The 24,202-nt window shown below is 38.2% G+C and overlaps 1 protein-coding gene across 8 annotated transcripts in view; it reads left to right on the forward strand.

Annotated features, from left to right (window-relative positions):
• ITSN2 (intersectin 2) overlaps positions 1–24,202 on the forward strand; it is a 172,642-nt gene that overhangs the window by 59,490 nt on the left and 88,950 nt on the right. For all 8 annotated transcript variants that reach the window (XM_081254768.1, XM_081254770.1, XM_081254767.1 and 5 more), the window contains 8 exons: positions 836–899; positions 1,439–1,576; positions 2,039–2,124; positions 2,818–3,080; positions 4,159–4,308; positions 6,743–6,883; positions 7,317–7,404; positions 19,730–19,869. In XM_081254768.1, coding sequence (XP_081110894.1) covers positions 836–899; positions 1,439–1,576; positions 2,039–2,124; positions 2,818–3,080; positions 4,159–4,308; positions 6,743–6,883; positions 7,317–7,404; positions 19,730–19,869 — 1,070 coding nt within the window. The remainder of the gene's footprint in view (positions 1–835; positions 900–1,438; positions 1,577–2,038; positions 2,125–2,817; positions 3,081–4,158; positions 4,309–6,742; positions 6,884–7,316; positions 7,405–19,729; positions 19,870–24,202) is intronic.

Genomic DNA, 24,202 nt, shown 5'->3' on the forward strand with positions numbered 1-24,202 from the left:
CATTAGATTTCGACTTCACAGGTGAGAGGGACCTAGACATGCAATGATGTAGAACTGTAGGACTTGATGTTGGACATGGGTGTACAGGAGAGGGAAGGCGCAGGGGGGACTTTTTGATTTCTGGCTTGAGCCACTGGATGGATTGTGATACCACTCACAGAGAAGGGAGGACTGAGGAAGAATGATTTGGGTGAAGGTTAGGAAGAGAGGCCTGGATGAGGATTGAAAGAGTACTTTTATATGTATTTGGTTTAATATGCTTATAAAATACATACATTGATTTTTCAGTTGGATATAGAAGTCTAAACTTAGATGAGAGGTTTGGGCTGTGGATGTACATTTGGGAATCCTCAGCCTCTAGGTGCTGCTTAAAGTCATAGAAATGGATATGAATGCACAGAGAGAAAAGAGTGCCCAGGATAGATCCGTGAAGAATGCCAGCATTTACAGGTCATTTAGAAGAGGAAGAGTAGAGACAAAGGAATGATCAGAGAGAGAAGAGAATTTCTGAAAATGCTTAAGGAAGCTGTGCTTTGAGAGCTTGGCCTCTAATACTCTGTGTCGCTGGCTTAGTCCTTCGTGTCAGTCACTTGTGTGTACCATTATCTTCTGAAAGGACACGGGAGCACTTGATTCTACTAACTGTACACTTTAAACTCCTTGGTCCAGGGAATGTGTTTGTTTTGATGACTACTGAATGCTCAGTGTCTGGTGCATGGTAAAAGCTGATGCTATCCCAGGATAGCAGCAGTGTTATTTCAAGGGTGCAGCTATTTAAGTTTGCGTGACTTTAAGAGGCTAAAGAATTTTTTTATGTTTTCTCTCACACCATCAGGTTTTCAAGCTAGAAATGCCCTTCTTCAGTCAAACCTTTCTCAAACTCAGCTAGCTACTATTTGGTGAGTTTGCCTGTTGATTATGATTTTTAACTATACATCTCTGTTATACTGTTCCTGTAAAAGTTCGTGACTCAAAAACATTCCATAAAAGCGGCCATGTGAAAATTAATGCAAACCTGTAAGCAAATAAAATTGCTTTGTAAAATGTTATCCTCGAGAATTTGGCATTTAATTATTTTACAAGTAACACTTGTTTGCTTTTATATAATGCCTTCTATGGAGAATTAGAGAATATCTCATTTTTAATGTGGAGCTAAATGTGATTTGATGGGTGAATTAACCATGAACCAAGACAAGCCACCTTTTCAGAAGGAATATTTCCCTTTCCATTTCAACGTTTCTTCCCTCTCTTTTGTGATATGAAAATTAAGGGTAAAAATTAGCTCACTTTTCTGTGTGTATTTACTTTTCACTAAAATATGTTAACCCAGCTGTTCTACTGTCATTAATCTTGTTTTAAAAATAAAAAATTGAACTCTTCTGAAAATATTTTACTCTAAATAGACTCTCTAAGTTGTGAATTTTCATATTTTCCTTAGGACTCTGGCTGACATTGATGGTGATGGGCAGCTAAAAGCTGAGGAGTTTATCCTTGCAATGCACCTCACTGATATGGCCAAAGCTGGACAGCCATTGCCACTGACTTTACCTCCGGAGCTTGTCCCTCCGTCTTTTAGGTGAGTGCCTCTGTAGATGAAGGGGTGTTGTTTCGATCATGTTTGGCAGACATGATTATTACTTTGGGATTTCCTGAGGCCTCTGCTCTAGTTTCGTGGAAAATCAAACATTTACATTGCCATTTGATTTTGGTATTTAATGAGTTACACGGAGAGAGAATAGATATTAGAAGTAGGTGTGTATTTTCACCATATTATAGATAAGGAAACTGATGAGTAAAGAGATTGAGAATAAATTTACCCAAGAATAGCAACTGGCTGAACCATGACTTGAATCCACATCTCTCTGGCTTGATAATCCATATACTGCTGTACAGTGTAACTATAGACCACACTATATTTTAAATATCTTTAATTACATTCTAATATTAAATTGCTCTAGTCAGTGGTAGTCTATATAGTCTTGTCTAAAAATTCTCAGATCACATGATGCTAAATTTATTTGTTGTTTGCTTTTCTTAGAGGAGGAAAGCAAATTGATTCCATTAATGGAACTCTGCCTTCATACCAGAAAATACAAGAAGAGGAACCTCAGAAAAAATTACCAGGTAACATCGAGTGTCCAAGTTGTATGTTTATTGTGAGTTCTCTTAAATTTTACCATGAAATATAAATGAATATTTAGAATTTTTAAATTCTTAATATTTTATATGCTGTACGAGAAACTATTTGATGAATGGGATGGATTTCAACATCAGTAAAATTAAGATAGTCAAAACTGAGAGGAAGAGACAGGTGTGTATATTTGGCAAGAGTGTATGTATTAGGTGTCCTAGTTAAAGTGTTTCTCCCACTTTTGGAAAAATCATTATAGCAAGCTTTGTAACGAAATCTTGAGCTTTAAAAAAAGTTTAAATACTGGTTGAAAAAGTACATGTGTAGATATTTTAAAATATTAAAAAGTTAATGACATATACCAAATATAACAAATATATAGCCATACAACTTTGGTTATCCTTGAAGAAAATGCTGAGAAAAAAAATGAAAAGTATTTTCATTGGCAGGAATAGTAAAATTATTTTTCTCTTGGATGGACTCAAACTTAGAGATTTGTTTTCCAAAAATGAATTCTTATAAGAAAGTAAATATTTTACTATTTACATTTGAGTTAAAATTATCCTTCGGAGAAGTATCCACAGAGAAGGAGCAGTCACGTGATCACGAGGCATGAGGACGTTGAAGCTAGATTACAGGATCATTAGGCTTGATGTTGAAGAATGCTTACAATATACCTTATCTAGTTACGTTCGAGGACAAGCGGAAAGCCAACTATGAGCGGGGGAACATGGAACTGGAGAAGCGACGCCAGGCCATGATGGAGCAGCAGCAGAGGGAGGCAGAGCGCAAAGCCCAGAAAGAAAAGGAAGAGTGGGAACGGAAACAGAGAGAGTTACAAGAGCAAGAATGGAAGAAACAACTGGAATTAGAAAAACGCTTGGAGAAGCAGAGGGAATTGGAGAGACAACGGGAGGAAGAAAGGAGAAAAGAGATAGAAAGACGAGAGGTTATTTTTTTAAGTTATTTTATTTCCCAGGAAAATCATTTCATTTAGTAAGTGGCTACATTTCATTTGATAAAAAATGGTAATTTTTGTTGTGCTTTTTCTCAGCATCATTCGTTCATTCTTACCCTGTACGAATCTGAATCTTCCTTCTCCTGTGGAGAGATAGAGGGTCCTTGCTTGTGAGGGGTTTCAGGGCTGACAGCTGGTAGAGAAAGCATGTCTGCAGGTGATACCTCAGTCAGTGCCAGATTGGTTGCAAAGCTGAGTTGAGTGAGGAGCCAGAGGAAGAAGTCAGTGTGATCAGGTCATTAAACGAAAGAAAGCTTAGGATCCAGAGTAAAAGGCCAAGTAATTGGAGAGGCAGAGAGAAGAGCTTGGGGAGTTGAAGGCCTTGAGAGGGATCACGAGAGTGGGCTTGCGCAGGTCCTTGGGAAAACTGGTGCTGTGTGGGGTCCCTGGGAGGCCTGGCTGTGTTTTCAAGGGCTGTGCATGGACCACAGTAAATTACAGTGGCACTGAAATAAGGTAAATAAAATTTTTTTCTTCCCTGATGACAGAATAAAGGTACAGTTATTCCTACTAACATTTGCATTTATGAAGTCATCCTTTTTTTTTTTTTTGCGGTACGCGGGCCTCTCACTGTTGTGGCCTCTCCCATCGCGGAGCACAGGCTCCGGACATGCAGGCCCAGCGGCCATGGCTCACGGGCCCAGCCGCTCTGCGGCATGTGGGATCTTCCCGGACCGGGGCATGAACCCGTGTCCCCGCATCGGCAGGTGGACTCTCAACCACTGCGCCACCAGGGAAGCCCTGAAGTCATCTTTTTGTTTATTAAGGGAAAAGTAACTACAGCAAGAGGATGGCCCTATGAAGCAATCAGAAAGTCTGGTGGATGAATTTGCTTTTGTGGAAGTCTTTAGTTTAGGCCCATTGATAAAACTAGGTTTGCCCAGTTACCCTTAGAAACTCAAGCCCACTAAGTGCTAAATGCTGCCTCATCTGTACTTTGTCATTCCATCAGTTTTTGAATGAGGCAAAATTGTTAATTTAAAAATTAACTTTAATTCATTATTTTCAGGCAGCAAAACAGGAACTTGAAAGACAACGTCGTTTAGAATGGGAGAGAATTCGTAGACAGGAGCTTCTCAATCGAAGGAATAGAGAACAGGAAGAAATTGTCAGATTAAACTCTAAAAAGAAAAGCCTTCATCTCGAGTTGGAAGCACTGGTATGGCTATAGGTTTAAGTGAAATTTATCTGAATGATACTTAGAGTTACCTGTTGAAAAATATTATTGTTTTTTAAATCTACCTCATGAATATGTTATGTTTTAATGTAATTAAATAGTCATATTTTCATATGTGCTTTTTAACAGTTTAGACAGTATAGTTTACTAAAAAAGGATAGTGACTCGAAATGCTGAGAATTCTGTTGTGGTCTTAGTTCAGATGTGGATAAACAAGGTACTCTTGGGCAAGACATCTCCCTTCTCTGTGCCTCACTTTGCGTGTCTATAAAATAAAAGTTTGTGCTGGTTCTGTGATTTTCAGTTTTCAAACTGGTCTCTGGAAGGTGGTCTGCGGAGGTGGGAGAGGAGAGCCTAGGCGCTAGGACAGCGTCTCCTCTCCCCACTTCTTCGTCCCACGTTTCACAACAGAGAATCACCACATTTATCTGCTGTACTTTTATTGGAGTTTTATCTAAAATTTGCTTGGAAAAAAGGATTCTACTGCTAAAAAGAAAAAATGATTGGAAACTGCTGACCTAAATAATCTCTTAGGATTCCTTTCAGTTCTAAAAGACTATGGTTGTTAACTAATATTGCCCATTATGCTTATCAGTTTTTATATATCAGATGTCAGAGTACCTGTTAAAAGACTGCTTGAAATGCAAAGTGAGAATATAGAAAGGGTCTGAGTAAGGCATACTATTCTACTACGACCCTGTAATCCCCTAAGCCTGACCTGATAATACAGTAAGGTTTTGCAGAAAATGCATGTGTAGCTATGTAGTAGAGCCATATTTACATCTTGTTTAATTGTAGTCTAATGTTTTATTTGGTTGATGAATTACATTTTTTAAAAAATCACAATATCTTTCATCAGAAAGGTACTATTTTATGCCTTCAAATGAATAGGAAAGCATACCACAGTTGTTAATCATGCCATAGTACTACAGGACAGTCCTAAAAACTTTAACTTCTTTGTGTAGCTACTTGGGTATCTGTCTGAACCGTTATCTTGACTGTGTGTTTTTCCTTAAAAATACAATGGGAGGAAACCTTTTGATTGTTTTTCCCCCAAGAACTGGGGTAACACACCAAGCAGTAGCACAGATTAATGTGCAGAGTCTGGAAAGGTCCAGGGCCTATACTTATATTTGCTGAAGATAATAACATGATATCCAGGGTGGACACAGCATATTCCCTTCAGCGTGTATTTCTCAAATATGAAACATACTTTTCAGTAAAAACTTTCATTGTTGGCGATTTTTAACCAGGAGCCTCATTTTTCCTCACCCCACTTTATTTGCTAAGGCTGCCATAACAAAATACCACAGACCAGGTGGCAATTTTTATCACAGTTCTGGAGGCTGGAAGTCCAAGATCAAGGTGTCAGCATGTTTGATTTCTTCTGAGGCTTCTCTCCTTGACTTGCAGGTGGCAGCCTTTCGCCATGTCCTCATGTGGTCTTTTCTCTGCCTGTGCATCTCTGCTGTCTCTATCGTGTCTAAATGTTCTCTCCTTATAAGGACACCAGTCAGATTGGAGTAGGGCCCACCCATAAGACTTCATTTAATCTTAATTACCTCTTTAAATGTCCTATCTCCAAACGCAGTCATATTCTGAGGTTACTGAGGGTTAGGACTTCAACATATAAATTGTGGGGGACACAGTTCAGCTCATAACACCTCACCCTTCTTATTAGCTTCCATTGAGAATCTCTGCTGTTTTTTGTTCTGTTTTTTTTTTTTTTTTTTTTTTTTTTTTTTTTGGCTGTATGTGGGCCTCTCACTGTTGTGGCCTCTCCCCTTGTGGAGCACAGGCTCCGGACGCCAGGCTCAGCGGCCATGGCTCACGGGCCCAGCCGCTCCACAGCATGTGGGATCTTCCCGAACCGGGGCACGAACCCGTGTCCCCTGCATCGGCAGGCGGACTCTCAACCACTGCGCCACCAGGGAAGCCCTGTTTTTTTTTTTTTTATTCTCAGAACAAGGGGAAAGGAATATTGGTATAGGAGAAGAGTAGTGTGGCCCCAAAAGACCCTCCTGTACACTGTTGAATTAGATGGCAGCATTGAGGATAGAAAAAGAAGTTCAGAGAATGTAATGCTAATTGTCATATGCACACACTTATTCCTCCTTATTATTCTAAGAGATTGTTTATATTTTAATATTATGAATTAGTGCCTAAATGCTGAGTTCAGAAAAAAAAATTCAGTGTGTTATGTTTGTGCTTTCTCATCTTCACATAATAGGCTCTTAACACTCACAGCAGTACGTTTCCTGCTAATAACTCTCTTGAGTTAACTTGGTTTTAGACATTTATCTTAGACTGAGTATAAATGATAAATGACATTTAAAATTTAAATAAAAATATTGTTCTCTTGATAAGAACATTTCCTATTAGCATTTTATGTTACCATATGTTTCTCTTCCTATAGAATGGCAAACATCAGCAGATCTCAAGCAGACTTCAAGACGTCCGACTCAGGAAGCAAACTCAAAAGACTGAGCTGGAAGTTCTGGATAAGCAGTGTGACCTGGAAATTATGGAAATCAGGCAGCTTCAACAGGAACTTCAGGTAAGTCCTTTGCTGCTGAATTGTCCTTAAACGTGAGCAGTTATTAGTAATTCTTCCTAATAGAGTGGTTTTCACTTTTGGTGTCATGAACCCCTTTGAGCCTCTGACAGACGTTCTTCCTAAAGGTATGTGGATACACACAATCTTGTATAATATCAGGAATCTCATGGACTCCCTAAAACTGTGCTTAACACCTGGTTAAATTCTGCTTAATATTTATACAATATCTGGGCATTTACCACTTTGAGTTTTAAGTCTTTAATAAATAAATACATCATTTAATTCCATTTTAGTTTATCCATAAGTTGTAAGCAATTTACATATCATTCTATGTATTATTCCTATACTAAGTTTCAAGAGTGATTAAATCATGTTTTTACATTTTTAGAAAATTCTTAGACAACATTAAAGAGTTTCTTTTTCTTTTTATAAGGAATATCAAAATAAGCTTATCTATTTGGTGCCAGAGAAGCAATTATTAAATGAAAGAATTAAAAATATGCAGCTCAGTAACACACCTGGTAAGTCTCTAAGGTTTGTTTTGTCTCTTGTATTCTTTTCTGAATGTATCAGTTATATTCTGTTGCATTTTAAAATAGCATTATTCTGTTATAAATAACATTTTTTGTCTATAGTTAAAGTTTTTAAAATAATGTGAAAAATATTACCTCATGTTGGAGCATTTTTAGCAATAAAATGTAAATAGAAATAAAATAACAATTGTGGACTTCCGGGTAAGATGGCGGAAGAGTAAGACGCGGAGATCACCGTCCTCCCCACGGATACACCAGAAATACAGCTACATGTGGAACAACTCCTACAGAACACCTACTGAACGCTGGCAGAAGACCCCAGACCTCCCAAAAGGCAAGAAACTCCCCACATACCTGGGTAGGGCAAAACGGAGAGATTCCCGCACAGAGGATCGGTGCTGAGCGGCACTCACCAGCCCGAGAGGCTTGTCTGCTCGCCCCGGCGGCGCTGGAAGCTGAGGCTCGGGCTTCGGTCAGAGCGCAGGGAGAGGACTGGGGCTGGCGGCGAGAACTCAGCCGGAAGGGGGCTAATGAGCCACAGCTAGCCGGCAGGGAGTCCGGGAAAACTCTGGAGCTGCCAAAGAGGCAAGAGACTTTTTCTTCCCTCTTGGTTTCCTGGATGCGCGAGGAGAGGGGATTAAGAGCGCTGCTTAAAGGGGCTCCACAGATGGGCGCGAGTCACGACTGAAAGCGCGGAGCCCAGTGACGGGCGTGGGACGCTGGGGCTGCTGCTGCCGCCGCCAAGAAGCCTGTGTGCGAGCGCAGGTCACTGTCCACACCGCCCTTCCGGGATCCTGTGCAGCCCGCCACTGCCGGGGTCCCGGGATCCAGGGGCGGCTTCCCTGGGAGAACGTACGGCGTGCCTCGGGCTGGTGCAACGTCACGCCGACCTCTGCTGCTGCAGGCTCGCCCCGCACTCCGTGCCCCTCCCTCCCGCCCGGTCTGAGTGAGCCAGAGTCCCCGAAGAGGCTGCTCCTTTAACCCCGTCCTGTCTGAGCGAAGAACAGACGCCCTCCTGCGACCTACACGCAGAGGCGGGGCCAAATCCAAAGCTGAGACCCAGGAGCTGTGAGAACAAAGAAGAGAAAGGGAAACGTCTCCCAGCAGCCTCAGAAGCAGCGGATTAAAGCTCCACAATCAACTTGATGTACCCTGCATCTGTGGAATACATGAATGGACAACAAATCATCCCAAATTGAGGAGCCAGGAGTCAGTGCTGTGCCTCTGAGGTGGGAGAGCCAACTTCAGGACGCTGGTCCACAAGAGACCTCCCAGCTCCACATAATATCAGACGGCGAAAATCTTCCAGAGATCTCCATCTCAACACCAGCACCCAGCTTCACTCAACGACCAGCAAGCTACAGTGCTGGACACCCTATGCCAAACAACTAGCAAGACAGGAACACAACGCCACCCATTAGCAGAGAGGCTGCCTAAAATCATAAAAAGTCCACAGACACCCCAAAACACACCACCAGACGTGGACCTGCCCACCAGAAAGACAAGATCCAGCCTCACCCACCAGACCACAGGCACTAGTCCCCTCCACCAGGAAGCCTACACAACCCACTAAACCAACCTTAGCCACTGGGGACAGACACCAAAAACAACGGTAACTACGAACCTGCAGCCTGCAAAAAGGAGACCCCAAACACAGTAACATAAGCAAAATGAGAAGACAGAAAAACACACAGCAGGAGAAGGAGCAAGATAAAAACCCACCAGACCTAACAAATGAAGAGGTAATAGGCAGTCTACCTGAAAAAGAATTCAGAATAATGATGGTAAAGATGATCCAAGATTCTATTTCCCAGATCCAAAATCTTGGAAATAGAGTAGACAAAATGCAAGAAACAGTTAACAAGGACCTAGAAGAACTAAAGATGAATCAAGCATCGATTAAAAACACAATAAATGAAATAAAAAATACTTTAGATGGGATCAATAGCAGAATAACTGAGGCAGAAGAACGGAGAAGTGACCTGGAAGATAAAATAGTGGAAATAACTGCTGCAGAGCAAAATAAAGAAAAAAGAATGAAAAGAACAGAGGACAGTCTCAGAGACCTCTGGGACAACATTAAACGCACCAACATTCGAATTATAGGGGTTCCAGAAGAAGAAGAGAAAAAGAAAGGGACTGAGAAAATATTTGAAGAGATTATAGTTGAAAACTTCCCTAATATGGGAAAGGAAATAGTTAATCAAGTCCAGGAGGCACAGAGAGTCCCATACAGAATAAATCCAAGGAGAAATACGCCAAGACACATATTAATCAAACTGTCAAAAATTAAACACAAAGAAATCATATTAAAAGCAGCAAGGCAAAAACAACAAATAACACAAGGGAATCCCCATCAGGATAACAGCTGATCTATCAGCAGAAACTCTACAAGCCAGAAGGGAGTGGCAGGACATAATTAAAGTGATGAAGGAGAAAAACCTGCAACCAAGATTACTCTACCCAGCAAGGATCTCATTCATATTTGATGGAGAAATTAAAACGTTTACAGACAAGCAAAAGCTGAGAGAGTTCAGCACCACCAAACCAGCTTTACAACAAATGCTAAAGGAACCTCTCTAGGCAAGAAACACAACAGAAGGAAAAGACCTACAATAACGAACCCAAAACAGTTAAGAAAATGGGAATAGGAACATACATATCGACAATTACCTTAAATGTAAATGGACTAAATGCTCCCACCAAAAGACACAGATTGGCTGAATGGATACAAAAACAAGACCCATATATATGCTGTCTACAAGAGACCCACTTCAGACCTAGAGACACATACAGACTGAAAGTAAGGGGATGGAAAAAGATATTCCATGCAAATGGAAACCAAAAGAAAGCTGGAGTAGCAATTCTCATATCAGACAAAATAGACTTTAAAATAAAGACTACTAGAAGAGACAAAGAAGGACACTACCTAATGATCAAGGGATCGATCCAAGAAGAAGATATAACAATTGTAAATATTTATGCACCCAACATAGGAGCACCTCAATACATAAGGCAAATACTAACAGCCATAAAAGGAGAAATCGACAGTAACACAATCATAGTAGGGGACTTTAACACCCCACTTTCACCAATGGACAGATCATCCAAAATGAAAATAAATAAGGAAACACAAGCTTTAAATGATACATTAAACAAGATGGACTTAATTGATATTTATAGGACATTCCATCCAAAAACAACAGAATACACATTTTTCTCAAGTGCTCATGGAACATTCTCCAGGATAGATCATATCTTGGGTCACAAATCAAGCCTTGGTAAATTTAAGAAAATTGAAATTGTATCCGACCACAATGCTATGAGACTAGATATCAATTACAGGAAAAGAGCTGTAAAAAATACAAACACATGGAGGCTAAACAATACACTACTTAATAACGAAGTGATCACTGAAGAAATCAAAGGGGAAATTAAAAAATACCTAGAAACAAATGACAATGGAGACACGACGACCCAAAACCTATGGGATGCAGCAAAAGCAGTTCTAAGAGGGAAGTTTATAGCAATACAATCCCACCTTAAGAAACAGGAAACATCTCAAATAAACAACCTAACCTTGCACCTAAAGCAATTAGAGAAAGAAGAACAAAAACATCCCAAAGTTAGCAGAAGGAAAGAAATCATAAAAATCAGATCAGAAATAAATGAAAAAGAAATGAAGGAAACGATAGCAAAGATCAATAAAACTAAAAGCTGGTTCTTGGAGAAGATAAACAAAATTGATAAACCATTAGCCAGACTCATCAAGAAAAAAAGGGAGAAGACTCAAATCAATAGAATTAGAAATGAAAAAGGAGAAGTAACAACTGACACTGCAGAAATACAAAAGGTCATGAGAGATTACTACAAGCAACTCTATGCCAATAAAATGGACAGCCTGGAAGAAATGGACAAATTCTTAGAAATGCACAACCTGCCAAGACTGAATCAGGAAGAAATAGAAAATATGAACAGACCAATCACAAGCACTGAAATTGAAACTGTGATAAAAAATCTTCCAACAAACAAAAGCCCAGGACCAAATGGCTTCACAGGTGAATTCTATCAAGCATTTAGAGAAGAGCTAACACCTATCCTTCTCAAACTCTTCCAAAATATAGCAGAGGGAGGAACACTCCCAAACTCATTCTACGAGGCCACCATCACCTTGATACCAAAACCAGACAAGGATGTCACAAAGAAAGAAAACTACAGGCCAATATCACTGATGAACATAGATGCAAAAATCCTCACCAAAATACTAGCAAACAGAATCCAACAGCACATTAAAAGGATCATACACCATGATCAAGTGGGGTTTATTCCAGGAATGCAAGGATTCTTCAATATACGCAAATCAATCAACGTGATACACCATATTAACAAATTGAAGGAGAAAAACCATATGATCATCTCAATAGATGCAGAGAAAGCTTTCGACAAAATTCAACACCCATTTATGATAAAAACCCTGCAGAAAGTAGGCATAGAGGAAACTTTCCTCAACATAATAAAGGCCATATATGACAAACCCACAGCCAGCATCGTCCTCAATGGTGAAAAACTGAAACCATTTCCACTAAGATCAGGAACAAGACAAGGTTGCCCACTCTCACCACTCTTATTCAACATAGTTTTGGAAGTTTTAGCCATAGCAATCAGAGAAGAAAAGGAAATAAAAGGAATCCAAATCGGAAAAGAAGAAGTAAAGCTGTCACTGTTTGCAGATGACATGATACTATACATAGAGAATCCTAAAGATGCTACCAGAAAGCTAATAGAGCTAATCAATGAATTTGGTAAAGTAGCAGGATACAAAATTAATGCACAGAAATCTCTGGCATTCCTATATACTAATGATGAAAAATCTGAAAGTGAAATCAAGAAAACACTCCCATTTACCCCTGCAACAAAAAGAATAAAATATCTAGGAATAAACCTACCTAAGGAGACAAAAGACCTGTATGAAGAAAATTATAAGACACTGATGAAAAAAATTAAAGATGATACAAATAGATGGAGAGATGTACCATGTTCTTGGATTGGAAGAATCAACATTGTGAAAATGACTCTACTACCCAAAGCAATCTACAGATTCAATGCAATCCCTATCAAACTACCACTGGCATTTTTCACAGAACTAGAACAAAAAATTTCACAATTTGTATGGAAACACAAAAGACCCCGAATAGCCAAAGCAATCTTGAGAACAAAAAATGGAGCTGGAGGAATCAGGCTCCCTGACTTCAGACTATACTACAAAGCTACAGTAATCAAGACAGTATGGTACTGGCACAAAAACAGAAAGATAGATCAATGGAACAGGATAGAAAGCCCAGAGATAAACCCACGGACATATGGTCACCTTATCTTTGATAAAGGAGGCAGGAATGTACAGTGGAGAAAGGACAGTCTCTTCAATAAGTGGTGCTGGGAAAACTGGATAGGCACATGTAAAAGTATGAGATTAGATCACTCCCTAACACCATACACAAAAATAAGCTCAAAATGGATTAAAGACCTAAATGTAAAGCCAGACACTATCAAACTCTTAGAGGAAAACATATGCAGAACACTGTATGACATAAATCACAGCAAGATCCTTTTTGACCCACCTCCTAGAGAAATGGAAATAAAGACAAAAATAAACACATGGGACGTAATGAAACTTAAAAGCTTTTGCACAGCAAAGGAAACCATAAACAGGACCAAAAGACAACCCTCAGAATGGGAGAAAATATTTGTAAATGAAGCAAGTGACAAAGGATTAATCTCCAAAATTTATAAGCAGCTCATGCAGCTCAATAACAAAAAAACAAACAACCCAATCCAAAAATGGGCAGAAGACCTAAATAGACATTTCTCCACAGAAGATATACAGACTGCCAACAAACACATGAAAGGATGCTCAACATCTTTGCTCATTAGAGAAATGCAAATCAAAACTACAATGAGATATCATCTCACACCAGTCAGAATGGCCATTATCAAAAAATCTAGAAACAATAAATGCTGGAGAGGGTGTGGAAAAAAGGGAACACTCTTGCACTGCTGGTGGGAATGTGAATTGGTACAGCCACTATGGAGAACGGTATGGAGGTTCCTTAAAAAACTACAAATAGAACTACCATATGACCCAGCAATCCCACTACTGGGCATATACCCTGAGAAAACCATAATTCAAAAAGAGACATGTACCAAAATGTTCATAGCAGCCCTATTTACAATAGCCCGGAGATGGAAACAACCTAAGTGTCCATCATCAGATGAATGGGTAAAGAAGATGTGGCACATATATACAATGGAATATTACTCAGCCATAAAAAGAAACGAAATTGAGCTATTTGTAATGAGGTGGATGGACCTAGAGTCTGTCATACAGAGTGAAGTAAGTCAGAAAGAGAAAGACAAATACTGTATGCTGACACATATATATGGAATTTAAGAAAAAAAGAAATGTCATGAAGAACTTAGGGGTAAGACAGGAATAAAGACACAAACCTACTAGAGAATGGGCTTGAGGATATGGGGGGGGGGAAGGGTAAGCTGTGACAAAGTGAAAGAGCGGCATGGACATATATACACTACCAAACGTAAGGTAGATAGCTAGTGGGAAGCAGCCGCATAGCACAGGGAGATCAGCTCGGTGCTTTGTGACCGCCTGGAGGGGTGGGATAGGGAGGGTGGGAGGGAGACGCAAAAGGGAGGGGATATGGGAACATATGTATATGTATAACTGATTAAATTTGTTATAAAGCAAAAAATAAAAAAATAAAAAAATAACAATTGTGGTCTGACTTCCTGTCTTGATACCATTTTTATTTATATATTTCAAATATCAATCAAATAAAATGTTACATTACAGTTAAACTTAAATGTTACATTACAGTTAAGCCTCAGTTTGGCTTGAACACAAGACTATTTGTGCATTTTGGCAAAATCCTGCACTAATTGTAAAGAACTGTTCGTGAGGGGACTTTTCTATGGAGCCAAACCTGTTGGATTCTAGGGTGATAGTGTACAGCAGTGATAGGCCTAAGCAGACTGGTACACTCTTCCCAGACCTTTTATATCATCTAACTTTGTGATTCATGTAAAGAATTTTACCACCTTGCCCCTCTGACACCTGTGGAACAAAATATTCCAGTGTAATTTATGAGAATATAACATTTCTCTTGATTCAAGTCTCAACCAGGAAACTGAAGAAAAAAAAAATCTCTACATTGGGTAGCATGCCAATAACAATGTAGCAGAAGAAAGATTTATTTAAAGAAAAGTAACTCTGCCTATGTGTTAGAACTAGCTAAAGTATCCTAAATGTCTCCCACTGAGTATCTGTCAGTTTTTTCATTCTAGGGCTCTTTATTACACTTTTGGTTTTTTAGGCGGGCCAATAAATAGGTTCATCCCTCTTCTTTGCCCAAATTCTGAACAAATTAAGAAATAAGGCAAAGGAGCAAGACATGAGAGACCAGAGTATCACCTCATTATTAATAAAGCTGATGTTAGACAGCATGGCTTATCTGAGCAGTACAGCTGCCCCTGTAAGACACTGGGTGCATGAACAAAAAAGAATGCAGATTCCTGTAGGCACTTCAACCTCAAGAAAGCAAGGGATAGGAAAGGTATAGGGCTGTGTACACCCGGGTCCTTATCTTGATCTCACCAAGTATTTAAGAGTTAGAAAGAAGCTGGGACTGTTGTTCTAGTAAAGGTCCCTTTACATCGAAGGAATACCAGGAATAGAAAATTTGATCTTGTGAACTACTCTTATTATGTCTCCCACCTTCCACTGATGTCTCGTCTCAGACAATCTTCCATGCACAGGATGCTTTTCTTGGCTGTTCGAAGTGTATCAGCTCCTACCTTACCCCTCACAGGCATTCCAGAAGCAGGATAAGGCAGCACTCCTGATCTGTGCAGGGTAGAAAATATATTGTCATCTTCATTGTTAGTATTTGGATTGTGAAGAGAATGTAGAATATGTCTTATTAGGGGCCTGGTAGAGCTACTCTTTCTCTGTGGAATGTGATCCAATTTAGCTTTTCTAAATTTATTAATCTTTGCTGTAGTCCAGTTTAGAATAGGAAGCTTTTATTTGGAGTTTGCAAAGTACCCAGTATCCCTTAGATTCCTCTGTCCATAATAGTAACCATTTAAGATTATCAGGCATGTGCCAAGCACCATGCTAGGCAGTTTTCATGCATTATTTCCTTTCATCTTTACAACAGCCCTGTAAAGTAGTCGTCGTTATTTCCATTGTGCAGCTTGGGAAAACTGAGGTTCACAGAGAATAAGTAATTACCCAAGATCATGTAATAGTAGGTCTCAAATTCTTGTGTGTCTGACTCCTAAAGCCCACCACACTACCATGTTGCCTCTTTCAGTTACCTAACACAGTGCTCGTAGATGTGATATGATCACATTCAGTATGAAAGCATCCATTTTTACTCATGCTCATTTTCAATACTAAGAATGAATATTCTTTTACTGTTATTTTTCCCCTTGCTTGTCTCCCACCTTGACTAGAATAGGACCCATGCCTTATCCTTCACTTTTACCTACCATTGAACAAAGTGCAAGGCCTTGCATATAGCAGATGTGTAATTTAATGATTAAATATTTATTGAAATACTGGAAAACTGTTAGAATTATAAGACAATTTAACAAGGTGCCTGGATACAAAATCAGCATATAAAAATCAGCAACTTTACTGTATATCAAAAGTATTTATTTAGAAAATAAGGGGGAAAAAGATCTCATTCATATCAGCATTCTCATTGTTAAATGAACAAAGAAGAAATGCACAGCCATAAAACTTTACTGATTGACATAAAAGATTCCTGGATAAGTAGATACGTATTATATTCCTGAATGAACTTGCTCAATATTTTAAAGATGTTATTATTTAGTTCTCTACTAATTCATCCACATATTCAGTTTTATTCAGGTTTCCTTAGATGAAACTTGACAGATAATTCACAAATTAACCTAGAAGAGAAAATACACATCATGAGCCAAGACTTAAAAAGAAAAAACATTGGTGGGGGGAGGAGTCTAGCCCTATCGTTTACCGAAACATGAGTTTTGAAAGGTATAGTACCTAAAATAATGTATTATTGATCCAAAATAGAAACAGAACACTGGAACTAAATAGAGAGTCTAGAAACAAGCCCATTTATATATATATATATATATATATATATATGGCAATTTAGGATTAGATAAAGTTGGCATTTAACATCAGTGGGGAAGGGATGGGCTTTCGATAGTTACTATCTCTTCATTAATTGATTTGAGGGATAGTTGAAAGGGGGGTGAAGAAGCTCTTTACCTCACTTTATGCAGATATAAATTCTAGGTAAAGTGGGAGGCTAAACATAAAATATAACTCTAGAAAAAAATGTTACAGAGGAAAACATTTTTATAATCTTGGTGTCAGAAAAGTCTCTTCAAACAATACATAGAGCTATGAAGGAAAATATTTAGTTTACGATGAAATAAAAATGAAAAAAATTTTCATGATGAAAGATGTCATAAATAGTAAAAAAAAAATTGAAATATATATGATACAACAAGTATTTAGAGCTTCTACAAATCAGAAACTAAGACAAGCCAATAGGAGGGAAAAGCCAGCAAAGGTTGAGATGAGACAATTCAAGATGATGGCTGATAAATGTAAGTAGATGGCCATATAAATAGATGTTTATCTGATTTCAGTAGTTGTCAAGAAAATACAAATTTAAATGACAATAAGAATTTTTTTGCCAGTTAGCAAAAATGAAAAATGAGTGATACAATCTCAAAAATTTACAAGCAGCTCATGCAGCTCAATATCAAAAAAACAAACAACCCAATCCAAAAATGGGCAGAAGACCTAAATAGACATTTCTCCAAAGAAGATATACAGATTGCCAACAAACACATGAAGGGATGCTCAACATCACTAATATTAGAGAAATACAAATCAAAACTACAATGAGGTATCAGCTCACACCAGTCAGAATGGCCATCATCAAAAAATCTACAAACAATAAATGCTGGAGAGGATGTGGAGAAAAGGGAGCCCTCTTGCACTGTTGGTGGGAATGTAAATTGATGCAGCCACTATGGAGAACAGTATGGAGGTTCCTTAAAAAACTAAAAATAAAATTACCATATGACCCAGCAATCCCACTACTGGGCATATACCCTGAGAAAACCATAATTCAAAAAGAGTCATGTACCACAATGTTCACTGCAGCTCTATTTACAATAGCCAGGACATGGAAGCAACCTAAGTGTCCATCGACAGATGAATGGATAAAGAAGATGTGGCACATATATACAATGGAATATTACCCAGCCATAAAAAGAAATGAAATTGAGTTATTTGTAGTGAGGTGGGTGGACCCAGAGTCTGTCATACAGAGTGAAGCAAGTCAGAAAGAGAAAACAAATACCATATGCTAACACATATATATATGGAATCTAAAAAAAAAATGGTTCTGAAGAACCTAGGGGCAGGACAGGAATAAAGACGCAGATGCAGATGTAGAGAATGGACTTGAGGACACGGGGAGGGGGAAGGGTAAGCTGGGACAAAGTGAGAGAGTGGCATGGACATATATACACTACCAAATGTAAAATAGCCAGTGGGAAGCAGCCACATAGCACAGGGAGATCAGCTCGGTGCTTTGTGACCACCTAGGGGGTGGGATAGGGAGGGTGGGAGGGAGGGAGACGCAAGAGAGAAGAGATATGGGAACATATGTATATGTATAACTGATTCACTTTGTTGTAAAGCAGAAACTAACACACCTTTGTAAAGCAATTATACTCCAATAAAGATGTTTTAAAAAAAAGAAAGAAAAATGAGTGATAGTATCTGGTGATAGGGATATGCAGAAACAGGTAATTTGGTGTCGTTGTTGGTACAGCTTTTTGGAAGGGCAGTTTGGCAGTTTCTGTCCAAATTTAAAGTGTGCACATCCTTTTACATAGCAATTCTTTCACCTCCTAGCCTTTTAAAAACTTCCATGTGTGCGTTAAAATGTACATACAAGTATGTTTATGGCAGCATTTTTATTTAATAGTAGAAGATCAGAAACAACCTAAATGGCAATCAAAAAGGGAACAGTTACATAAATTACGGAATAGCCATAATGTGGACTACCAGGGAGCAATTTTAAAGAATGAACTAGATCTAGATGTCTTTAATGGTGAGACGTGTTATTAAATTTAAAAGAAGTTGCCAAGCAGTGTAGACAGCGCGATCCCATTAAAGCCCCATGGAAATGCTGAATATGCACATATCAGGTACCTAAGAGGTGGGTAGGAGTTGAGATGAAGAGAGACTTTTTTACTTTTTACTCTATATGCTTCATTTTATTTGAATTTTGTACTAGATTTCTGTACTTTAAAAAATACAATAAAGTTTTAAAATATGTACAGTTGACCGTTGAACAACGTGGGTTTGAACTGCACAGGTCCACTTCTATGCAGATTTTTTTCAATAAGTAAATACTACAGTACTACACAGATCCATGGTTGTTGAATCCAAGGACTTAGAACTGTGGATATGGAGGAACTGCACCCACGTATGCTGAGGGCCAACTGCAAGTTATACTTGGATTTTCAACAGAGCAGAGGGCCACCCTCCAATCGTTGTTCAAGGGTCAGCTGTATTTAAATAGATGGTAAGATTGCTGTCTTAATTTACTGAAATGTAATCTGCATCATATATTTCCATCCAGTTTTTTCATCCTTGCCTAAATGTGTAAGAAAAGGTCATATAAAATGAAGCTCTCTGTTCCTACCTCCTAAAATAACACCACTGAGTGATCCAGTTAGTAATATTTATTGAGTCCTTGTAGTGAATATTCCCCTATTCTTGGGAGCACTGAGAATAAATAGAAAGCTACTTTAACAATAGGTGCTATTAATTGAGTATTTACTATGGGCCAGACTCTGTACTAATGGCTTTATATCATCACCCCATATATGAGGTGGGTGATATAATGCCCATTGAATAGGAGAGCCTGCAGATCAGATTGGTGAAGCACCTTACCCAGAATGGAGCGTCACTTCAAGTTCTAGTTCTTTTGAGTACAGAACCAATGCTTATAACATTTCCATGTGAGGATCTTCCAAGACATGATCCGAAAAGGGGAAATGACTGCTGATTGTTCTTTCCCTTGAGTTGATCCACCTTATGTGTGTATAGCCTTTGGCTCTCTAGTTATACCAATTTGACCAGACAATAAATGTTAATTACTGGTAATGACAGGAACTTCTACCAAATGTAAACTGTATGATGTTTGTATTTCAGATTTAGGAGTCGGTTTACTTCATAAAAAATCATTAGAAAAGGAAGAATTATGCCAAAGACTTAAAGAACAATTAGATGCTCTTGAAAAAGAAACTGCATCTAAGCTATCAGAAATGGATTCGTTTAACAATCAACTAAAGGTATTTATCTTCTATTATATTCATTTTTAGTTAGCTGCCTTTTACCTTCCTTATTTTGATTTAATTAAACGAATAACTGAAGCCATTATTGTTATATGTAGTACATTTCATAATTTTTTTTATAATTTGAGCTATACCAGAATTGCAGGATTGTTTTTAATGTTCTCTGTGTATTATAAACATTAAGTCGTGTAAATAAACATATAATTTACCATAGTTTCCAGTTTTTGATGACTGTTTTTATTGGCATCTATACATTTAAAAAATAATTACCTTTGTCAGTATTAGGATTAGATTAGATTAGATTTGTCAGTATTAGATCTCAGCCAGAATGATCTTAGGCAAATTTGAAAATGGGAAATATGGAAAATTTTAAATAGTCCAGGTTGTAGAGGCTCTTTTAACACACTAAATTCTTTTTTTTTTTTTACAATTTAATTAACCTTTGTGAAATAATGCCATAACCAATGAAATCCAAAGCATAATTTGGCACTAAAAATTTTGCATGAAAAGTAGATTCATGATTCATTATTTGCTGCAGTGGCAGAACAGATGTCCAAAACGTATACCATATGCTTATCATTCTGTGCAGTGTTAGTTGTATACTGAAGCCATGCCCGTGAAAGAAAATATTAAAAGCTAGCAACCAGAGTAATGGCACATGATTAGAATTTGGGACTAGTTTCAGTTACTCCCTTGCTAATGAAGCATGAAGTTTTTAGAGCATAACGTATTACGAAGCTTTTCAGGCAGCTCTCTGTCTCTTCATGTGACTTTCATTTTGCTAACTTATTTAGAATAATGTTACACCAACCATAGAGTAAACAGAATGGTAAAAGAAACCACGGTGGCTTCAGTTAAGAAAGGGAAGTTTGAGGTGAATAATGTCAATAATACATTCTACACGAGCATATATTCTGTAGAAAAAAAATTTAAAGAAAACCAAATAATTTGTCCTTGATGGACAGACAAACCAGCCAAGTTATCTTCCCTACATTATTTTTTTCTAAATCTGTACATAGTTTAATTGGCTTTTTATCTGCCTTATCTTACAGTGTGGGAATATGGATGACTCTGTTCTTCAGTGCCTTTTGTCTCTGCTAAGCTGTCTCAACAACCTCTTCCTCTTACTTAAGGTTATTTTCTAATATCTAGCTCCTTTTCTTTGAGTTACTTTACTGTTTTCTTTTTTAAAAAACTAGACTATTCTTTGCATTTATCTAAATATCCTTGTTTGAAATAACATATACAGTACAGACACTTTTCTTTCTGCTTGCTTGAGTATCCTTCTGCTGTCTCACTGCCTGTTTGAGTCTAATGCCAGGAATCAGTAGCGTTGCCCAGAGTAACCTTTCTCATGAGGAGCCCAAGACACTGAGAAATATTTCCTGGTTCCCGTACAACATCCCTGTGAGTTGGGCTAACTGATGGGATGATTACTCATTCAATTAAAAGGGAAACTAAGGGAGCGTGAGATTAAATTATTTACCCATATCACTGAAATTATTGTTTAAAGTAAAACGTATACCTTCTGAAATCTAGTGCAAGGTTATGTCATGTGTATATCAGGCTGCTTCCTAATACTGCTATAAGATTTTTCTTTAAGAAAAATCTTAACCAATAATGCAGGTGCAGCTTTAGTTTTGTCTAGTTATCAGGCCTCATATTTAGATACGCTTGCACCACAGATAAAACTGTTTAAATCATATTTATAAATAAGTAGTTCACTTTGTCATGATAGCACAAAGAATATTTTAAAACATTCAATGAATTCCTATTTTAATTTAGTTTAAAGAAAGTTGCTTTATATTTACCACTTGCTGACCCTAGTAGAATTTTGACTGTATTCTACTCAGTACTAAAATGGATGGCAATAGGGCAATTACATATATATACCCAGTGAAGATGAGAACATAAGTAGAGCTCATTTGTTACCTAAGCAAAGGTAGGGCAGTTGGAAAGATGGTATCATCCTTGCCTTTTTGGTTATAGCATGAATGGCCAGATTATCTGGTCTTAGAACTTTTGCTGCAGATCACACAGAAATGTAAACCTAAGTGTTTTCTTCAAGTATACAGTGCAGTTTGATGATATTTGTGGACTGTACTCACACACAGAAGTCTGATTCTTCGAGTTAGCATTTGATTCTCCACAGGCTAGCAGGTTATTCTTGTCTCTTGTTTTCCTTTCTTCCTTCTGCCTCCTGCTTTCCAACCTTTCACTGCTTGTTGAGGTTTCATCAGAGGCAATTTAGGAATGTAAAAGGGAATGAAACCTATACTGTCAGAGTGGTCAGGAGACCGAGTGTTGTTACAGAAAGCAAGAAAAGAGGCTTTCTGTAGTCATTGGAAATGATACAGAGCAGTCAGTTAACTTAGTACTGAGAAGTATCCATTGAATTGTCAACAAGGAGACCTTTAAAGACCTTTCTGAAAGTGCCATCTCAGTTGAGTGACCAGCAGAGGCTGGATTACAGCAGATCAGGAATGAATGGAAGCTGAGGAGGGGTGGAGTGCGTGTAAACAACTCTTTAGGAGAGTGAAAAGAGAGCATGAGGAAAACTTTTTGTTTGTTTAGGAAAGATGACAAAGGATACAAAGTTTCAGTTATGCAAGATGGATAAGTTGTGAAACCCACTGCACAGCATGGTGACTATAATTAGAAAATTTCAACTATACAATGCAGTATTGTTAAGAGTATATATCTTAAACATTCTCCCACAGAAAGGGAGAGAGGAAGGAAGGAAGGAAGGGAGGGAGGGAGGGAGGAAGGAAGGGAGAGGAAAAGAGAGGAAGGGAGGGAGGGAGGAAAGAAAGGAAAGAAAGGGGAAAGAAAGGAAGGGGGGAGAGAAGAAGAGAAGGAGTGGGGGGAAGGAGGGAATGGTAACTATGAGGAAATGAATATGTTAATTAGCTTGATTATGGTGATCATTTCACAGTGTATATGTGTATTGAGCCAGCAAATTGTATACCTTAAATATGTACAGTTTTTATTTACCAATTATACTTTAATAAAGTTGAAAAATAAAATAATAATTAGGACCACCCTTGAAAGTGGTATCACCTTTTTGTGCAGCATATGGATACATGAGGAATGGATAGTTTCTGTTAGGACAGGAGAATGGAAGTGGAGAAAATTAAGCTTTTTAGGTAACTAACCTTATCCATCTCAGTGTCTTAAAGATGATTGCCAGGCTTAAGCCAAATATTTCGTTGCTGAATTCCCAGCACCTAGAACAGTGCATGGAACATCATGTATGGCAATACACACTTGTCGAATGAATGAATGGTTTTGAATGTTCTCAGTCAGAAAATATACAGCATTTAGAGTTAGTATTGGTATATAGAGTTTATGAGAAAAAAGTAGAAAGAAATTAGTCAAAAAACAGCAGAAAACCATGTATCCCAGGTTTTAGGAAAACTTCTGATTCCATGTAATTTATTCTTTTAAGTAAAGGCTATTTTTTAAATCAAAAAAAGGCAGAAAGAAAAGAAAGACAAGACTTAAGTAGAAGAGAGAGGAAGGGAAGGAGGAGGAAAGTGAGAGATTGAGATTGACCGTATAAAGTAGTGATAATTGATGGAGCAAAGTCCCAAGGAAGCAGACTAAGATATAATCTGGAGCATAGATTGAAGGACAAGAGAAAAAGAATACTTCCAGTGTAACATATGGGGATAAGATAGGTGTGAAGTCAGTTAAATTTGTTGGTGGAGAGTAGGAAGTTGATAGCTTCAAAACCTAAAATCAGAAGCAAGTTGGATCATTACAAGGAGTCTTCATGGGTGGTTGAGGACATGGAATAACTCAAACTAGACTAGAAGGAGATGGATGCAGATGCAGGAAGTTTTATTGTTTTTGAGATGGAAAGATGAGGGAATTCCAGTCTGGCTTAATGAGGCAAGATTATTGGCTGGTAGTGAAAAGAATGAATGGAAGATTGGGAAATTTCAGGAGTGAAAAGTAGGCATGAAATACACATCTTAGTGGGGGTGGGGAGTGCAAGCTTAATAGAGGAACACAGTAGGTGTCCTGAGCAATGTTGAAAGCCTATTTGAAGTTGGAGTTCATGAATTTAAGTAGAAAACAGCAGGCCTAATTGTGTCTTTTTTTTCCCCACCAAAGTTCAGCTGTTTACGTGTAAGCGTGGAAAAGGATGATGACATAGGTTAATAGATTCGTACGGGTTTGAGGTTTTAATAGACATGGGCAGAGAGGGAGGAACAAGGGAGCTACAGATCTTAACAGAGTAACTGTGATAAACATGAACTCTGAAATATGTACTGGACATGAAGGGATATGCAGAGAGGAAGGGGTGCTGATGAAAAAAGAGAGG

Source organism: Mesoplodon bidens, assembly GCF_964165515.1.
Source record: "Mesoplodon bidens genome assembly, chromosome: 14".
In the NCBI taxonomy this organism is placed as follows: Eukaryota; Metazoa; Chordata; class Mammalia; order Artiodactyla; family Ziphiidae; genus Mesoplodon; species Mesoplodon bidens.